The 20930-nt window shown below is 44.5% G+C and overlaps 1 protein-coding gene across 2 annotated transcripts in view; it reads left to right on the top strand.

The window, feature by feature from the left end:
* Positions 1-20930, top strand: part of LOC311128881 (methyl-CpG-binding domain protein 5-like) — a 46654-nt gene that overhangs the window by 547 nt on the left and 25177 nt on the right. For both annotated transcript variants that reach the window (XM_084161101.1, XM_084161102.1), the window contains exon 2: positions 14903-15579. In XM_084161101.1, coding sequence (XP_084017227.1) covers positions 15467-15579 — 113 coding nt within the window. In that variant the 5' untranslated portion in view covers positions 14903-15466. The remainder of the gene's footprint in view (positions 1-14902; positions 15580-20930) is intronic.

The raw sequence follows: 20930 nt of genomic DNA on the forward strand, positions 1-20930 counted from the left end.
TATGACATCGTCAATAGCAGCAGGTTCGTAAGCGTAGCTAGCCACCAGTAGGAAGCTTAAGTAAGGCTAGGTAGCTAGCTAGATAGCATGCTATCCCTAGAGGCCAATTATCAGCTGCAATTGACATTATACTTACTAGTTAGCTAATTAGTTAGCAAGAAAGTTAGTTACCGTAACAGTTAGTTATCTACGTAGGTTGTTTTTGCCAGTCAAATCAGCAACCGACAACGTGCATGGTTTTCAAAATAGTGCGCGTGCTGCCTACCACACGCACACACGACATAATGTAATCAATATGTAACTACTAATGCTGTATTGTACTGTGGTTTCAGAGGAGTGCGGCTATGGCACAGTAATATTGTACCTGGCCTAATTGGTTCCTTCATATATCGTGGATAGTGATCGCAATCCGTAACACTTTTTTTGTACTGTAATAATAATATAATAATAATATGCCATTTAGCAGACCAGAATTATGGTTTTGCAGATGTTCGTATGGGTTTAGATGCCTGTTCAGCATCTGGTCTGTTTGCAATGTTAAACAGTCCCTCTGCATAGGCCACCAGCAAACATCCCATAGGACAGAGAATGAAATCTCAGCAGAGATTAATTTGTGAGAGACAGAATAGAGTATTGCTGCACTGTCAACCTTATTTTCAAGGGGGGTGATGATGATGATAATATGCCATTTAGCAGATGCTTTTATCCAAAGCGACTTACAGTCATGTGTGCATACATTTTTACGTATGGGTGGTCCCGGGGATCGAACCCACTACCCCGGCGTTACAAGCGCCATGCTCTACCAATTGAGCTACAGAGGACCACATGTGGAAGAAGGTTCTCTGGTCAGAAGAGACGAAAATTGAGCTTTTTGGCAATCAAGGAAAACGCTATGTCTGGCGCAAACCCAACACCTCTCATCACCACACGAGAATACCATCCGTGTTTTTCATCGGCAGGGACTGGGAAACTGGTCAGAATTGAAGGAATGTTGGATGGCGCTAAATACGGGGAAATTCTTGAGGGAAACCTGTTTCAGTCTTCCAGAGATTTGACATGATGGCAGCTTGTGTTGTTGTGTCGTAGATAGGGGAAAGGACAAAAAATGACCATGTTGCATCAAATTTCAATTTTTTGTTTCCCAACATCTGGTGGATGTTTGTGGTTTTCCTTTTCATTTCAGTTGAAAGTAATGTTATACATTAGTGTCTGGTCTGTTGCTACCCCATTCATGAACGCTAACTGCTTTAGCGCCTATTGACAATAGTTTTGTTAAGAGCCCGACGCTAGTCTAAACATTAACAAGCATCGCTTGCGCCGGTACGTTTTCGGAAACATAAGGAACATATCTTTGATATCAGCCAGAAATAATAATAAAAAATAAACATAAGGCTACATTTGCACACACTGTATATATATTGTTTTCTGTTGTATTTTTGACTTTGTTTTGTTTTACCCCATATGTAACTCTGTGTTGTTGTTTTTATCGCACTGCTTTGCTTTATCTTGGCCAGGTCGCAGTTGTAAATGAGAACTTGTTCTCAACTGGCTTACCTGGTTAAATAAAGGTGAAATAAATAAATAAATAAAATTACTACACCTTTTTATAATTAAAAATATATCAAAGGGATTTATACATTTATAAAAGGGAAGACATAGGCGGCCACCTGTGCTAATTGGCTATCTAGCCTGCTCTGAACACCTGTGTGTAACATGCTGACCAAACCGGTTCTGGGCATACGTCTGTGTGCGCCAACATGCCCATGTTGATTTTGTCTATCCCTACCAAAAACGTTCATGACATGCAGGTTAAAATACCAAAACCAACTGGATTAGCTGGATCTTTATAGAATTTGGACCCCATGTTGAGTCATACAAAATCGTGTGCGCTCTACTACGACAATTAATCCACAGATAAAAAGGGGAAACCTAGTTCGCTTTTCTCCTTGTGGATTTTATATGGCAGTTGGCAACCAACATTAAGGCGCATTACCACCACCAAATGGACTGGTGTGTGGCCCTGCTTCATCCTTCAATCACCCACGCGGGTAAATGCTCCTAAAAACCAATGAGGAGATGGGAGAGGTGGGACTTGCAGTGCATCAAGCATCTAAAATAGAAGCAAGTTCTATTTTAGCGCCTGATTATGCAGAAGCTTGTTGACACGCTCCAGCAGTAATACATTTATTTTGCAATGCTCGCACATGCAACGTGGGCGGTGTGGTCAGCATGTAAGAGTAACTGGGGAGGAAGTGTAGTTTGTCAACTGGAGGCACACTCAGCTTGTGGATCTGTGCAAAACTGCTACAGTAAGTGTATATTTTTTATTTGAAAGATACTTTCTCGCTGATATGAAAGATAAGGGGCATATGTTTCGAAAACCTTTTTGAAAGCGATGATTATTGACGTTTCTAAACGTTAAAACACAGCATCGGAATTGTAGTTCACACAGATCAAAATGTGGGCGATAGTAACCGCTGAAACCCTCATACTGTGAAGAAGGGTTTTAGAGAGCTAGTCTGTTGCCTGACGACTCAAACCAAATTATTCCGCTGCGCTATGTTAGCTACATACTTTAGTCTGAGACTGCCAACGTTTAAGTTGTTTGTGGTGACCTCAAAATGGGGGATGTTGTACAAAACAAGGTCATCAGCGATTGGATCGTCTCTAACCAATCAGAGTATCAAAGCCAATGATGAATTTTCAAAACGCCGCTTTGGCCCAACCCTTTTGACTCTGCCCTAACCCATCGGTTTCTTGGAACAATCAGAACGCTTAGAATGTGTTTGCGTTCTAGTAGACTATGCGGAGTCACCAGAAAAAGCTACCGAAGTGGAAACTCCTCTTTCTACGCCTGCTGCGTTAGGTTGAGGTTAGCGTTCTAGAAATAGTCGAGGAGGTACTCAGATCCAGACTCATTGCGGAGAAGAAACTAACGTCCGTGGGCGTGACGTAGCGTTTTGGTAGCCATGCAAGCTGGTCTGGCCATTTTTTTATAAACTACTGCGCATGAATGAAATACTGAAATAATGAAGGTATAGGCTTGGTCTAATTACTAAAAGTCCAGTATATGGGAGTCAGTTTGAGGTCTCATAGCACAATAATACATCCTGCTGGACCGCTTATTACTTCACATCCATAAATATGGGATTTATGGAACAGGGGGACTCCTTTCCAATGATTGAACAGCACAGCAAAATCAATAAAATTACATATTCTGTTTATGGGAGAGTCCTTCATGGCTGAGACGCAAGGAGGGAGAGGTGCTCACTCTATGTTCTTCTATACTCCGAGTTGATATTCGCATGATAATAAAGAGTTGTGCTCGACCGCCTAAACTGGGTGGTTCGAGCCTTGAATGCTGATTGTCTGACAGCCGTGGTATATCAGACCGTATACCACAGGTATGACAAAACATATATTTTTGCTGCTCTAATTAAGTTGGTAACCAGTTCATAATAGCAATAAGGTATGTCAGGGGTTTGTGGTATATGGCCAAAATTACACGTGGTCTGCGGTTGTGAGGCCGGTTGGATGAACTGCCAAATTCTCTAAAACGATGTGGCTTATGGTAGAGAAATGAACATTCAATTCTCTGGCAAAAGCTTTGGTGGACATTCCTGCAGTCCGCATGCCAATTGCATGCTCCCTCAACTTCAGACATCTGTGGCATTGTGTTGTGACAACTGCACATTTTAGAGTTGCATTTTATTGTCCCCAGCACAAGGTGCACCTGTGTAATGATCATGCTGTTTAATCAGATTCTTGATATGCTACACCTGTCAGGTGGATGGATTATCTTGACAGAGGATCAAATGCTCATGAACAGGGATGTAAACAAATCTGTGCACAAAATTGTAGAGAAATAAGCTTTTTGTGCGTATTGAACATTTCTGGGGTATTTTATTTCTGCTCATTAAACATGGGACCAGCACTTCACATGTTGCGTTTATATTTTGGTTCAGTGTAGATACATGGTCTCCGATACGATACAGGAACAATACATACACTACATGACCAAAAGTATGTGGACACCTGCTTGTCGAACATCTCATTCCAAAGTCATGGGCAGTAATATAGAGTTGGTCCCCCCCTTTGCTGCTATAACAGCCTCCACTCTTCTGTGAAGGCTTTCCACTAGATGTGGGAACATTGCTGCGGGGACTTGCTTCCATTCAGCCATGAGCATTAGTGAGGTCGGGCACTGATGTTGGGCGATTAGGCCTGGCTCGCAGTAGGTGTTCCAATTCATCAGGTGTTCGATGGGGTTGAGGTCAGAACTCTGTGCAGGCCAGTCAAGTTCTTACACACTGATCTTGACAAACCATTTCTGTATGTCATGCTGAAATAGGAAAGTTGCCACTAAGTTGGAAGCACATAATCGTCTAGAATGTAATTGTATGCTGTAGCGTTAAGATTTCCCTTCACTGGCACTAAGGGGCCTAGCCCGAACCATGAAAAACAGCCCCAGACCATTATTCCTCCTCCACCAAACTTTACAGTTGGCACCATGCATTCGGGCAGGTAACATTCTCCTGGCATCCGCCAAACCCAGATTCGTCCATCGGACTGATGGTGAAACGTGATTCATCACTCCAGAGAACGCTTTTCCACTGCTCCAGAGTCCAATGGCGGTGAGCTTTACACCACTCCAGCCGACGCTTGGCATTGTGCATGGTGATCTTAGGCTTGTGTGCAGCTGCTCGGACATGGAAACCCATTTCATAAAGCTCACGATGAACAGTTATTGTGCTGATGTTGCTTACAGAGGCAGTTTGGAACTCGGTAGCGAGTGTTGCAACTGAGGACAGACAAAAAAAAATGCGCTTCAGCACTCGCCGTCCCGTTCTGTGAGCTTGTGTGGCCTACCACTTCGCGGCTGAGATATTGTTGCTCCTAGATGTTTCCACTTCACAATAACAGCACTTAAAGATGACCGGGGCAGCTCTAGCAGGGCAGAAATTTGACAAACTGACTTGTTGGAAAGGTGCCATCCTATGACGGTGCCAAGCTGAAAGTCACAGCTTTTAAGTGAGGCCATTCTAATGCCAATGTTTGTCTATGGACATTGCATGGCTGTGTGCTTGATTTGATAAATCTGTCAGCAACAGGTGTGGCTGAAATAGCCGAATCCACTCATTTGAAGGGGTGTCCACATACTTTTGTATGTATGGTGTATGTAGATACAGTGGGGAGAACAAGTATTTGATACACTGCCGATTTTGCAGGTTTTCCTACTTACAAAGCATGTAGAGGTCTGTAATTTTTATCATAGGTACACTTCAACTGTGAGAGACTGAATCTAAAGATTCATGAGATACCATTTAAAGGCTCAGTAAACCTTTGCAGGTGTTTTGAGTTAGTTAGCTGATTAGAGTGTGACACCTTGAGTCTACAATATTGAACTTTTTCACTATTCTAATTTTCTGAGATACTGAATTTGGGGTTTTCATGAGCTGTAAGCCGTAATCCTCAAGATTAAAACATACAGGCTTGAACTATTTCACTTTTTGTGTAATTAATCCACGATATGAGTTTCACTTTGTCAATTGAATTATTGAAATTACTTAACTTTTCCACAATATTCTAATTTATTGAGCTGCACCTGTGTATATGTAAGTGTGTGTGTGTGTGTGTGTATGTATATATGTATGTATATATATATATATATATATATATATATATATATATATATATATACACAAAGTGGGGAGAACAAGTATTTGATACACTGCCGATTTTGCAGGTTTTCCTACTTACAAAGCATGTAGAGGTCTGTAATTTTTTATCATAGGCGCACTTCAACTGTGAGAGACGGAATCTAAAACAAAAATCCAGAAAATCACATTGTATGATTTTTAAGTAATTAATTTGCATTTTATTGCATGACATAAGTATTTGATACATCAGGAAAGCAGAACTTAATATTTGGTACAGAAACCTTTGTTTGCAATTACAGAGATCATACGTTTCCTGTAGGTCTTGACCAGGTTTGCACACACTGCAGCAGGGATTTTGGCCCACTCCTCCATACAGACCTTCTCCAGATCCTTCAGGTTTCGGGGCTGTCGCTGGGCAATACGGACTTTCAGCTCCCTCCAAAGATTTTCTATTGGGTTCAGGTCTGGAGACTGGCTAGGCCACTCCAGGACCTTGAGATGCTTCTTACGGAGCCACTCCTTAGTTGCCCTGGCTGTGTGTTTCGGGTCGATGTCATGCTGGAAGACCCAGCCACGACCCATCTTCAATGCTTTTACTGAGGGAAGGAGGTTGTTGGCCAAGATCTCGCGATACATGGCCCCATCCATCCTCCCCTCAATATGGTGCAGTCGTCCTGTCCCCTTTGCAGAAAAGCATCCCCAAAGAATGATGTTTCCACCTCCATGCTTCACGGTTGGGATGGTGTTCTTGGTTGTACTCATCCTTCTTCTTCCTCCAAACACGGCGAGTGGAGTTTAGACAAAAAAGCTCTATTTTTGTCTCATCAGACCACATGACCTTCTCCCATTCCTCCTCTGGATCATCCAGATGGTCATTGGCAAACTTCAGACGGGCCTGGACATGCGCTGGCTTGAGCAGGGGGACCTTGCGTGCGCTGCAGGATTTTAATCCATGACGGCGTAGTGTGTTACTAATGGTTTTCTTTGAGACTGTGGTCCCAGCTCTCTTCAGGTCACTGACCAGGTCCTGCCGTGTAGTTCTGGGCTGATCCCTCACCTTCCTCATGATCATTGATGCCCCACGAGGTGAGATCTTGCATGGAGCCCCAGACTGAGGGTGATTGACCATCATCTTGAACTTCTTCCATTTTCTAATAATTGCGCCAACAGTTGTTGCCTTCTCACCAAGCTGCTTGCCTATTGTCCTATAGCCCATCCCAGCCTTGTGCAGGTCTATAATTTTATCCCTGATGTCCTTACACAGCTCTCTGGTCTTGGCCATTGTGGAAAGGTTGGAGTCTGTTTGATTGAGCGTGTGGACAGGTGTCTTTTATACAGGTAACGAGTTCAAACAGGTGCAGTTAATACAGGTAATGAGTGGAGAACAGGAGGGCTTCTTAAAGAAAAAACTAACAGGTCTGTGAGAGCCGGAATTCTTACTGGTTTAGATTCCGTCTCTCACAGTTGAAGAGTACCTATGATAAAAATTACAGACCTCTACAGGCTTTGTAAGTAGGAAAACCTGCAAAATCGGCAGTGTATCAAATACTTGTTCTCCCCACTGTACATGGTCTCTGATACGATGCAGGAACTATGCATTTTTTTAGTTTGAAACGATTCAGCGCGATTCAGTTTGATTAGAGAACGAATTGATTCGCTAAGATTTGTTGCATAAACACATTCATTTTCCGTTCTAAAATCAAATCTTCTGCTGTTGGAGCTGGGCCTCTGAGCTGGATCTGTCTGAGCTGACGTGTGTGTGTAAATGGTGTATGTACTATGCACCTGAGCTTGGGCTGGGCGATATATCTAAAATATTCGAATAAAAGTTTTTGTGCGATATTCCAAATGCCTGTATCACAATAATCATGTTTTTTTATGGCTGATTAAACAGCATGATCATTACACAGGTGCACCTTGTGCTGAGGACAATAAAAGGCCACTCTAAAATGTGCAGTTTTGTCACACAACACAATGCCACAGATGTCTCAAGTTTTGAGGGAGCGCGCAATTGGCATGCTTACTGCAGGAATGTCCACTAGAGCTCTTGCCAGAGAATGGAATGTTGATTTCTCTACCATAAGCCGCCTCGAACGTCATCGTAGAGAATTTGGCAGTACGTCCATCCGGCCTCACAACCGCAGACCACGTGTAACCACGCCAGTTCATGACCTCCACATCCGGCTTCTTCACTTGCGAGATGGACAGCTGATGGAAAAACTATCTAAATGTCTCAGGGAAGCTCATCTACATGCTCGTCCTCACCAGGGTCTTGAACTGAGTGCAGTTCGGCGTCGTAACTGACTTCAGTGGACAAATGCTCACCTTGGGTGGCCACTTGCACGCTGTAGAAGTGTGCTCTTCACAGATAATTCCCTGTTTCAACTGTACCGACCAGATGGCAGACGGCGTGTATGGCGTTGTGTGGGCAAGCGGTTTGCTGATGTCAACGTTGTGAACAGAGTGCCCCGTGGTGGTGGGATTATGGGATGGGTAGGCATAAGCTACGGACAACGAACACAATTGCATTTTATTGATGGCAATTTGAATGCACAAAGATACGTGACACGTTCCTGAGGCCCATTCATCCGCCTCCATCACCTCATATTTTAGCATAATAATGCAAAGGCCCATGTCGCAAGGATCTGTACACAATTCCTGGAAGCTGAAAATGTCCCAGTTCTTCCATGGCTTGCATACTCACCAAACATTTCACCCATTGAGCATGTTTGGGATGCTCTGGATTGACGTGTACGACAGTGTTCCAGTTCCCGCCAATATCCAGCAACTTCACACAGCCATTGAAATCAAATCAAATCAAATTTTATTGGTCACATGCGCCGAATACAACAGGTGCAGACATTACAGTGAAATGCTTACTTACAGCCCTTAACCAACAGTGCATTTATTTTAAACAAAAAAGTAAGAATAAAACAACAACAAAAAAGTGTTGAGAAAAAAAGAGCAGAAGTAAAATAAAGTGACAGTAGGGAGGCTATATATACAGTAAAATAAAGTGACAGTAGGGAGGCTATATATACAGGGGGGTACCGTTGCATAGTCAATGTGCGGGGGCACCGGCTAGTTGAGGTAATATGTACATGTGGGTAGAGTTAAAGTGACTATGCATAAATAATTAACAGAGTAGCAGCAGCGTAAAAAGGATGGGGTGGGGGGGCAGTGCAAATAGTCCGGGTAGCCATGATTAGCTGTTCAGGAGTCTTATGGCTTGGGGGTAGAAGCTGTTGAGAAGTCTTTTGGACCTAGACTTGGCACTCCGGTACCGCTTGCCGTGCGGTAGCAGAGAGAACAGTCTATGACTAGGGTGGCTGGAGTCTTTGACAATTTTGAGGGCCTTCCTCTGACACCGCCTGGTATAGAGGTCCTGGATGGCAGGGAGCTTTGCCCCAGTGATGTACTGGGCCGTACGCACTACCCTCTGTAGTGCCTTGCGGTCAGAGGCCAAGCAGTTGCCATACCAGGCGGTGATGCAACCAGTCAGGATGCTCTCGATGGTGCAGCTGTAGAATTTTTTGAGGATCTGAGGACCCATGCCAAATCTTTTTAGTCTCCTGAGGGGGAATAGGCTTTGTCGTGCCCTCTTCACGACTGTCTTGGTGTGTTTGGACCATGATAGTTCGTTGGTGATGTGGACACCAAGGAACTTGAAGCTCTCAACCTGTTCCACAACAGCCCCGTCGATGAGAATGGGGGCGTGCTCAGTCCTCTTTTTTTTCCTGTAGTCCACAATCATCTCCTTTGTCTTGGTCACGTTGAGGGAGAGGTTGTTGTCCTGGCACCACACGGCCAGATCTCTGACCTCCTCCCTATAGGCTGTCTCATCGTTGTCGGTGATCAGGCCTACCACTGTTGTGTCGTCGGCAAACTTAATGATGGTGTTGGAGTCGTGCCTGGCCATGCAGTCATGGGTGAACAGAGAGTACTGGAGGGGACTGAGCACGCACCCCTGAGGGGCCCCCGTGTTGAGGATCAGTGTGGCAGATGTGTTGTTACCTACCCTTACCACCTGGGGGCGGCCCGTCAGGAAGTCCAGGATCCAGTTGCAGAGGGAGGTGTTTAGTCCCAGGATCCTTAGCTTAGTGATGAGCTTAGAGGGCACTATGGTGTTGAATGCTGAGCTGTAGTCAATGAATAGCATTCTCACGTAGGTGTTCCTCTTGTCCAGGTGGGAAAGGGCAGTGTGGAGTGCGATAGAGATTGCATCATCTGTGGATCTGTTGGGGCGGTATGCAAATTGGAGTGGGTCTAGGGTTTCTGGGATTATGCTGTTGATGTGAGCCATGACCAGTCTTTCAAAGCACTTCATGGCTACAGACGTCAGTGCTACGGGTCGGTAGTCATTTAGGCAGGTTATCTTAGAGTTCTTGGGCACGGGGACTATGGTGGTCTGCTTGAAACATGTTGGTATTACAGACTCAGTCAGGGACATGTTGAAAATGTCAGTGAAGACACTTGCCAGTTGGTCAGCACATGCTCGGAGTACACGTCCTGGTAATCCGTCTGGCCCTGCGGCCTTGTGAATGTTGACCTGCTTAAAAGTCTTACTCACATCGGCTACGGAGAGCGTGATCACATAGTCGTCCGGAACAGCTGGTGCTCTCGTGCATGCTTCAGTGTTGCTTGCCTCGAAGCGAGCATAGAAGTGGTTTAGCTCGTCTGGTAGGCTTGTGTCACTGGGCAGCTCGCGGCTGTGCTTCCCTTTGTAGTCTGTAATAGTTTTCAAGCCCTGCCACATCCGACGAGCGTCAGAGCCAGTGTAGTATGATTCAATCTTAGACCTGTATTGACTCTTTGCCTGTTTGATGGTTCGTCGGAGGTCATAGCGGGATTTCTTATAAGCGTCCGGGTTAGAGTCCCGTTCCTTGAAAGCGGCAGCTCTACCCTTTAGCTCAGTGCGGATGTTTCCTGTAATCCATGGCTTCTGGTTGGGGTATGTACGTACGGTCACTGTGGGGACGACATCATCGATGCACTTATTGATGAAGCCAGTGACTGATGTGGGACAACATTTCACAATCAACAATCTGATCAACTCTATGCAAAGGAGATCTCGTGCTGCATGCGGCAAATGGTGGTCACACCAGATACTGACTGGTTTTCTGATCCACGCCCCTACTTTTTTTTAAAGGTATCTGATCAACCGATGCGTATCTGTATTTCTAGTCATGTGAAATCCATAGATTAGGACCTAATTTATTTATTTAAATTGACTGATTTCCTTATATGAACTGTAACTCAGTAAATCTTTGAAATTGTTGCATGTTGCGTTTTATTTTTGTTCCGTGTAGATCCAAGTTGGCTAAACTTGAACAATAAAGACTAGCTGGCTACTCACTAGCATGTGGGCTTGTGCTTGAGAGATTGTTTGAGACCTGTGTTAATTTTCCATAATGCCTGCTACAAGAAATTAGTCATTATTAGTGAATGTGCATGGTTATGGTTAAATGTGTTTAAAAAAATAATAATCCAGATCATTAGATTATTGCTGAATGTTTGAAATGCAGTGTATTTCACCTTTAATTGTACAACCAAGCTTATTTAGAGAAATGTTTTAAAACATTGAGATATATACAGTATATCGTGAATCGCCCATGTTAAAAAAATTAATACAAATAATAATAAATCTAGACTATATCGCCCAGCCCTGAGCTGAGCCGTAAATGAGACTAGGCATCTACCACCCCACTACCACTATCAGATTAGGGGGGGCAAATGTGGCATGTTTATTGTCCCCCCACTTTGGTTCTGAAATCACCATCACCCACTAATTAACTTGTCATTTTTGCAGATTAAGCGTTTGAGCTAGTAATGTAACAATATTTATCGTTTACAAATTAGCTATGACATAGCCAATGAATATAGAGCACAATTTGGGATCTCACCCAATCTCAAAATCAAATGGTTTTGACCATTCTGAAGTTTTTACGGAGTGATCTTCTACTCTCACTTCGGCCATGCAGCGTGCCCCTGCAAAAGTGATTGGTGTCCTCGTTATAAAATTATCAACTTTACCCTGTATATCTGAAAATGACCACATAAAACGGATTGTTTTAAAGCAAAACTACCAAAACTGTTGCTGATGGCGAACCAGAACAATCAAAATAAAATATATTGTAAGCCCCGTTCAGCAGGTAGACCTATAGCCAGATGAGAGTTGTCTCCGGTAGCTTACTTTTATTCCTGTAAAACACCATTTTCAACAGTGCATGTATAACAACAACCTAGCAAATTACATAGGTTGTCACTCAACTAATAAAGCCTAATAACGCATATGCCATTCTAGCATTTGAATGCTGATGGTGCCTTCAGAATAGATCATGAACGTACCGCCTGCCTCGTGATACTGGGCGCAGTTTGACTAAGCTACTGATATTCCCTGGGGTTGTTTTGGCATGCAAAATGACTTGAAGATCAATGACTCAACACAGTTGCGTGCTTAGTTCGACCCTAAAGGAGAGGACGCATCAGTTGTCACAAAATATGAGGTATTTTTGGAAGGTGGAAAGAAAGTAGTATGAGCAAAACATTTTTGTAAAGTTTGAATCTATTTTCTGACCGATGCATGCTACATTTGGATCGTTTGGGTTCCTCGGACCTATGCACTTGCATCTTAAACATTTGAAGCGTTACATCCCTAATATATTGCATTTTACTATATACCGGTATTGATACACACACCGGTGTGGATTTTTACTGTACATTCTCTAATGGCATTTTGTTTGATTTGTTTAATTAAATGATTCAGTAATGACTCAAATTCTTGAAATTGTCAGTTTTTATCGCCAGTAAGAAACTGCTAACAGCTGAGAACTGCTAGCTAAATGCTAGCACAACTAGTCAACAACTTCGGAGCAGAGACCCCCGGAAATCGTCCGACTGCCCTCTTAGTAAGATCTGCAAATTAACCCGAAAGTGGTCAAAGAGGATAGTAATTATTCTGATATTCCTTTTTTTTATATTTTTTTTATAGAGGCATACTAAGACAAAATAAACTTGACAGTGTTTAAATTATAACAAATTAGTGCAGGAAATGAAGAAAGTGATGGACGTGAATGCTGGAATTGAACAAATAACTATAGAAATGGCAACCATTGGTCGAGTACCAGAGTTTGAGGCTACAAAATAGGATTTTGATGCATTCTTCTACAAATAAGACTACTTCACTTTCAGTAATGTCCTCTTTATTATTTTAGTTTGAAGTTTGTTTTGAGCTGTATAAAGCAATCAGAACGGAGAAAGCCAATTTAAAACCACTTAGAATTAATTTGTTGCCATCCTAGGGTCATGCACAACTCATCAAGCGTATTTAGAACTGTTATTATTCAGAAACGTCAAATGGCGTCATACCGTCAATGACAAAAATACTGTGATATGATATTTTGGCCATATTGCTCAGCCCTAAGGCGTAGTGTACCTGCTTGCCATTTTATTATCCAGGGAATATTTTTTTGCTGTGTGGATATTTAGGCTACATTTTACATTTCGTTCTGATACACTGGGTCAAGCATGGAGTTGGATTGTTTGTTCACATTATCACAAGTAGAGACGCTGTGTCCCTGGAACTCTACGCTGCCAAAATATTTGGAGCTGTTGAATCTAATGCTGAACCCACCCACCCCCCCCTTTTGCGACAGCTACCTTGCATCCAAGAGAGCCTGGCCTATTTTTCAACCCGCTCTTGTTTCCCTCCAAGCTATGGAGCAGTGGCAGAACACTGGAGAGCCATGATGTGTTTTGTGGCTGATTTATCATGTGGGAGGGAGCAGGAGGCCTATCATGGTCTACAAATGGGCCTGGCTTTCAGGCACACATACTGTGGAGGGTAAAACACGATAAAGCCTCAAATTACACAAACATTAGATTTTAGTTCTGCATGCCATGCTTTTGATTATGTTGACATTGTGCAGGCTTTCAGTCAACTATGAAAATAAAGGAAGGCACAATGTAGGTAGGCTGAAAATCAGATCTGAATATTGGCCTTTGCTGTTCCGTTTGTCCTCTTTCAGACATATCCCAAGGGTGGCTGTGACAGTGGCACAGTGCTGACTACCGCTGCTCTCATACATGGAGAAATTCGATGTGTGTGTGTGTGTGTGTGTGTGCTGCGCTCTAATTTAATACCAAGCCATTTTGTATTGGTATCTGGGCGAAGGAAGGTGCCCTAGCTTTAATTCCCAGCGTTTTCTGTGCTCGCTTGGCTGTGTGGATGAGTCATCCGTCACAGAAAACGCTCAGCGTGCGTGATTCACACTCCTGTAATGCAATATCAAAGTGCTGCTGTTTTTATTTCACCCCAGAGTTCCGGATAAGTTGTCGGTCTGACAGGCCTGGTGGCGAGGACGAGCACCCCACAGTCCAGGAGACACAAAGGGCTATCGAGTGTTTCAGCACCTGGGCGGCCCATTGTCACCTTTACTCTCTTTCAGTAAGAGATGGGAGACAGATTTGACAGTTTAGATGACAGAATGCAAGACTTGTGTTAAAATTAAACAACAAAAATGAAAATATAGCTAAAAAAAATCTATTTGTCCTCCAAATCCACCCACCTAGAAATGGCCGTGGAAGATGCAAAACGACTAAAGAATACACGTGGTCCTCTGTAGCTCAGCTGGTAGAGCACGGCGCTTGTAACGCCAAGGTAGTGGGTTCGAACCCCGGGACCACCCATACACAAAATAAAATAAAAAATGTATGCACGCATGACTGTAAGTCGCTTTGGATAAAAGCGTCTGCTAAATGGCATATTATATTATTATTATATATTATATTTATCCCCATCCTATTGCCGCTGGTGATCTCATCATAAAGAAGGGCTTGGTTAAAAAGGGGGTGGAAGGTAGGTAGACAGGCCTATCGCCGTGGCGACTCAGTATCAGTAAGCCTTACAGCAGTATTGTGATTTTGTGACCATTCACACAGCATAGAGAGTCTAGTACAGCTAGTTACCACTACAGTACAGTGACCCCTACCTCTACAACTAGTCCTAATTACATTGAAGAGAGATTGGATGTCATTGTTTTAGTAGAGGAAAAACTATATTTTGAAATGTGCACAATGAATTACACATTATTGTTGGGTATGCAAAAGTTATGCAAAGCCTGTATTGTGTGGGAAATATTTAGGAATATTCTTCTCAATGAGCTCCTACTATTAGACTATACATATATTCCTAAAAGCTTTTGTAGTAAATTTGACCGTGTTACTTTTTACTTGTTTTACAGGTTGGAATATATGGGACAGTGGCTGCTTTAATCCATTATTCACTCTGGGATGATGTCATGCTGACGTAACCCACAACGATGAGGAGTTTTAAGGTGCCAGCGCCAGTTAGTATCAGCCATAGTTCACTTAATCACCATTGATGACCAGATCCATCCAGATTTGTCCAATATCAGCTTCTGTGAACTGAAAGTGAAACATTGGTCTGTGAGAGAGGTCGCCTGGGCAGCTCTACTTCAAGTTCCCTCAGGCCACCCATCCCAATGTCGCCAGGTCCTCCCACCACTACCATGGCCTCTTCACAAAAACATTGATGAAAATGGTGATTTTAAACAGGATGGGGACAAAGGGCCTCGAAGGTCTTGTTCCACAGTGAACCTGTCCCAGAAGAAGCAGGCAACGGTGGGATTGGCAGTTCCACCATCGAAGCTGTTGTAGCACATCTCTTGCTTGGTCAGTTCACTCCTGAGAGACCCCAGGATGACGCATACTAGTCTGAGCTCTCTGACAGACTTGTGATATCTCACATTGCAAGGGTGTAGTTGTGCAGACTTAAGGAGTGGACAATGAACAGAACAAAGAAGTATGAAGGTTTGTGTTCTGAGGGGAAGCCGCCCCCGGCTGAAGTCCCTATAGGTTGGCAGCGGAGGATCACCCAGAGCAGGGTTGTCTACATAAGGTAAGACCTACTCTACCTGTATTTAAACTAGCCTGGGGTCCCTCCATCTGCCCAATCAGTATTTAGGCTAATTATTTATTTCCTTCTACAGGAAGATTTTCATGTAACTGTCTGTGTTTGTTGAACAGGTTCCTTCATACAGGATAAAAAAAAAAAAATGCTTGTCATTAGGGATTTAATGATTCACCGATACGCATCGGTCCCCGACTCAAATGTTTAAGTTATGATCAGTCCGCGGACCCCAAACCGATCCAAATGTAGCATCTGTCAGAAAATCGATTCAAACGTTACGAATCGCTGATTTACTCAAATGTTTTGCTCATATCTAGGTTTTCTTTCTACCTTCAAAAAATACAATTTTTAAATAATATTTTTTATTATTTTGTTACAACTGATGCGTCCAGTTCCTCTCCTTCAGTGTCGAACTAAGCATTTACCTGTGTTGACAGTCATTGATCTACAAGTCATTAGTCAGTAGCCTAGTCAAACCGTGCACAGCTTCGTGTGCTGACCAACTCGAGGTAGGCGGCATGTTCCTGATCTTACACATCTATTCTGCAGGCACCTTCAGCATTAAAAATGCTAAAATTGCTTGTGCGATATTAGGCTTTATTAGCTGAGTGACAACCTATGTAATATGCACTGTTGAATATTGTGTTTTACCGGAATAAAAGGAAGCTACCGGAGACAACTCATCTGGCTATAGGCTACCTGCTGAACGGGACCTACAATACGTTTTATTTTGATATGGTCATTTTTAGATATACAGGGAAAAGGTAATCATTTCATAATGAGGACACCAGTCACTTTTGCGGGGCGCGCTGCATGGCCAAAGCGAAAGGAGAAGATCACTCCTTTAACTTCAAAACGGTCAAAACCATTTGATTTTGAGGTGGGGGTGAAATCCAAAGTTATATATTCATTGGCTATGTTAAGCTGGCACTTAACAAACTAGTTTACACACACACACACAGCAAGCTGGCACTTAACAAACTGTACAAGGCTATAAACAAGCAGGAAAATGCATATCTGGAGGCTGTTTTTCTGGATGCCGGTGATTTTAATTCCACTAAGACACGCGATGCCCAACTTCCATCAACACGTCTCCTTCGCGACTAGGGGCAGTAATGTCCCTAGACCACAGTTATTCTACCCACAAGCATGCATACAAGGCCCTCCCTCGTCCACTATTCGGCATATCAGATCATAACTCTGTACTCCTGTTTAAAAGTGAAGCTGACCAGAATCAGAAATGTTGCTACAGGACTGCTTTGCTAGCGCTGAGTGGAATATGTTTTGAGAATCCACCAACAACATCGACGAGCTTAACCACCTCCATCACTGACTTCATTAGGAAATGCATCTGCGATGTTGGCCCCAAAGTGCACAGCGCTGCTTCCCTAATCAAAAGCCCTGGATGAACACTGAGATTGGTGCTAAGCTAAAGCAAAGGGCTACCGCACACAGGGCTACCGCACATAACCCTGAGGCTACAGCTGAAGACAGGAACAAGTACAAGAAGTCCAGCTACGACCTCCGCAGAGTCATCAAACGAGCAAAAGGACAATATAGAAATAAGGTGGAATCATATTACACAGGCTCCGACGTCCGCCGCATGTGGCAGGGGCTACAGTCCATTACGGATTAGAAAGGAAGACCCAGCCGTGATCTGCCCAATGATGCCTCTCTACCAGATGAACTCAACGCATTTTATGCATGCTTCGACAACAACGACACTGTGCCGGCTGTGCGGGCTGTCACTGACCCAGAGGACTGGGTGATTTCGCTCTCTGGGGCCGACATGAGTAAGGTCTTTAATCAGGTCAACACCCGCAAGGCCGCGGGGCACAACGGTATTCCAGGGCGCATTCTCAGCATGAGCAGAACAGCTGCCAGGCATATCCACGGTAATTTTCAACCTCTCCTTGTCCCAGTCTTAACCTGACCACCACCATTCCTGTTCCTAAGAACTCAAAGCCACAATGACTACCACCCTGTAGCACTCACATCTGTAATCATGAAGTGCTTTGAGAGGCTGGTTATGGCACACATCAACTCCATCATCCCAGACACCCTAGACCCTCTCCAATTTGCATACCACCCCATCAGATTCGTGGACAACGCAATCTCAATTGCACTTCACACGGCCCTCACCCACCTAGATAAGAGGAATATCTATATGAGAATGCTGTTCATTGACTACAGCTCAGTGTTCAACACCATTGTCCCCAAGCTCGTCACTAAGCATAGGAGCCTGGGACTGAACACCTCCCTCTGCAACTGGATGGGGGCGAGCACGTCCACATTGACGGGGCTGCAGTGGAGCAGGTCGAGAGCTTCAAGGTCCTTTGTGTCCAAATCACTAAGTGGTCCACACACACGCTACAGTCGTGAAGAAGGCGCGACCGCGCCTCTTCAACCTCAGGAGGTTAAAAGGTTTGGCATGGGCCCTCAGATCCTCAAAGTTATACAGCTGTACCATTGAGAGCATCTTGACTGGCTGCGTCACTGCTTGGTATGGCAATAGCATCGCCCTCGATCGCATAAGGGACGCTAGAGAGGGTGGTGCAGACAGCCCAGTACATCACTGGGGCCAAGCTCCCTGACATCCAGGACCTCTATGTCAGGCGGTGTGAAAGGAAGACCCGGAAAATCATTAAAGACTCCAGCCACCCAAGACTGTTCTCTCTGTTTCTGCACAGCAAGCTGTTACCGGTGCATCAAGTCTGACGCCAATAGGCTCCTGAACAGCTTCTATCCACAAGCCATAAGACTGCTAAATAGCTAACACAATGGCTACAGGGCTATCTGAGTTGACCCTTTTTTATTGTAATTTTATTTTTGTACTGTCTCTATGCACGCTCACAGGGCCCTACACACGCACGCACACTGAGATTCCTACACACATACACTAGATGACCAAAAGTATGTGGACACCTGCTCGATGAACATCTCATTCCAAAATCCCCCTTTGCTGCTATAACAGCCTCTACTCTTCAGGGAAGGCTTTCCACTAAATGTTGGAACATTGCTGCAGGGACTTGCTTCCATTCAGCCATGAGCGTTATTGAGGTCGGGCACTGGTGTTGGGCGATTAGGCCTGGCTTGCAGTCGGCTTTCCAATTCATCCCAAAGGGTGTCCAATGGGGTTGAGGTCAGGGCTCTGTGCAGGCCAGTCAAGTTCTTCCACACCGATCTCGACAAACAATTTCTGTATTGTCATGCTGAAACAGGAAAGGGCCTTCTCCAAACTGTTGCCACAAAGTTGGATGCACAGACTTCTCTAGAATGTCATTGTTTGCTGTAGTGTTAAGATTTCCCTTCACTGGAGCTAAGGGGCCTAGCCCAAACCATGAAAAACAGTCCCAGACCTTTATTCCTCCTCCACCAAACTTTACAGTTGGCACTATGCATTTGTGCAGGTAGCGTTCTCCTGGCATCCACCAAACCCAGATTCATCCGTCGGACTGCCAGATGGTGAAGCGTGATTGATCCCTCCAGAGAATGCGTTTCCACTGCTCCAGAGTCCAATGGCGGCGAGCTTTACACCACTCCAGCCAGCGCTTGGCATTGCGCGTGGTGATCTTAGGCTTGTGTGCGGCTGCTCGGCCTTTGAAACCCATTTGGAACTCGGTAGTGAGTGTTGCAACCGAGGACAGACGATTTTTACCCGCTACGCGATTCAGCACTCGGCAGTCCCGTTCTGTGAGCTTGTGTGGCCTACCACTTTGCGGCTGAGCCGTTGTTTCTCCTAGACGTTTCCACTTCACAATAGCGGCAATTACAGTTTGACCAGGGCAGAAATTTTACAAACGGACTTGTTGAAAAGGTGGCATGAGATGGCCTATGACAGTGCCACGATGAAAGTCACAGCTCTTCAGTAAGGCCATTCTACTGCCAATGTTTGTCTATGGAGATTGCATGGCTGTGTGCTCGATTTTATACACCTGTCAGCAACGGGTGTGGCTGAAATAGCCAAATCCACTCATTTGAAGGTGTATGCAGTGACTACTGGAAGTCGCTCTGTAGAAGAGCGTCTGCTAAATGACTAAAATGTAAATGTATAATTTTCTTGTGTTCTTTTTAATACATTTTTGTTCTACCTTTTTATTACTACTGCATTGTTGTGTTTAGAGCAAGAAAGGCATTTCACTGTACTAACTGAAGTTAATTAGTGGGTGATGGTGATTTCAGAGCCGAAGTGGGGGTGGCTACAGTACATGCATCATTTACACACACAGTACATACACCATGAGTAAGGTTTCCATTCAATTGGCGACATACACTGCTCCAAAAAATAAAGGGAACACTTAAACAACACAATGTAACTCTAAGTCAATCACACTTCTGTGAAATCAAACTGTCCACTTAGGAAGCAACACTGATTGACAATACATTTCACATGCTGTTGTGCAAATGGAATAGACAACAGGTGGAAATTATAGGCAATTTGCAAGACACCCCCCAATAAAGGACTGGTTTTGCAGGTGGTGACCACAGACCACTTCTCAGTTCCTATGCTTCCTGGCTGATGTTTTGGTCACTTTTGAATGCTGGCGGTGCTTTCACTCTAGTGGTAGCATGAGACGGAGTCTACAACCCACACAAGTGGCTCAGGTAGTGCAGCTCATCCAGGATGGCACATCAGTGCGAGCTGTAGCAAGAAGGTTTGCTGTGTCTGTCAGCGTAGTGTCCAGAGCATGGAGGCGCTACCAGGAGACAGGCCAGTACATCAGGAGACGTGGAGGAGGCCGTAGGAGGGCAACAACCCAGCAGCAGGACTGCTACCTCCGCCTTTGTGCAAGGAGGAGCAGGAGGAGCACTGCCAGAGCCCTGCAAAATGACCTCCAGCAGGCCACAAATGTGCATGTGTCTGCTCAAACGGTCAGAAACAGACTCCATGAGGGTGGTATGAGGGCCCGACGTCCACAGGTGGGGGTTGTGCTTACAGCCCAACACCGTGCAGGACGTTTCGCATTTGCCAGAGAACACCAAGATTGGCAAATTCGCCACTGGCGCCCTGTGCTCTTCACAGATGAAAGCAGGTTCACACTGAGCACATGTGACAGACATGACAGAGTCTGGAGACGCCGTGGAGAACGTTCTGCTGCCTGCAACATCCTCCAGCATGACCGCTTTGGCGGTGGGTCAGTCATGGTGTGGGGTGGCATTTCTTTGGGGGGCCGCACAGCCCTCCATGTGCTCGCCAGAGGTAGCCTGACTGCCATTAGGTACTGAGATGAGATCCTCAGACCCCTTGTGAGACCATATGCTGGTGCGGTTGGCCCTGGGTTCCTCCTAATGCAGGACAATGCTAGACCTCATGTGGCTGGAGTGTGTCAGCAGTTCCT

This window comes from Coregonus lavaretus (assembly GCF_964263955.1).
Source record: "Coregonus lavaretus genome assembly, chromosome: 5".
NCBI classification, from domain to species: Eukaryota; Metazoa; Chordata; class Actinopteri; order Salmoniformes; family Salmonidae; genus Coregonus; species Coregonus lavaretus.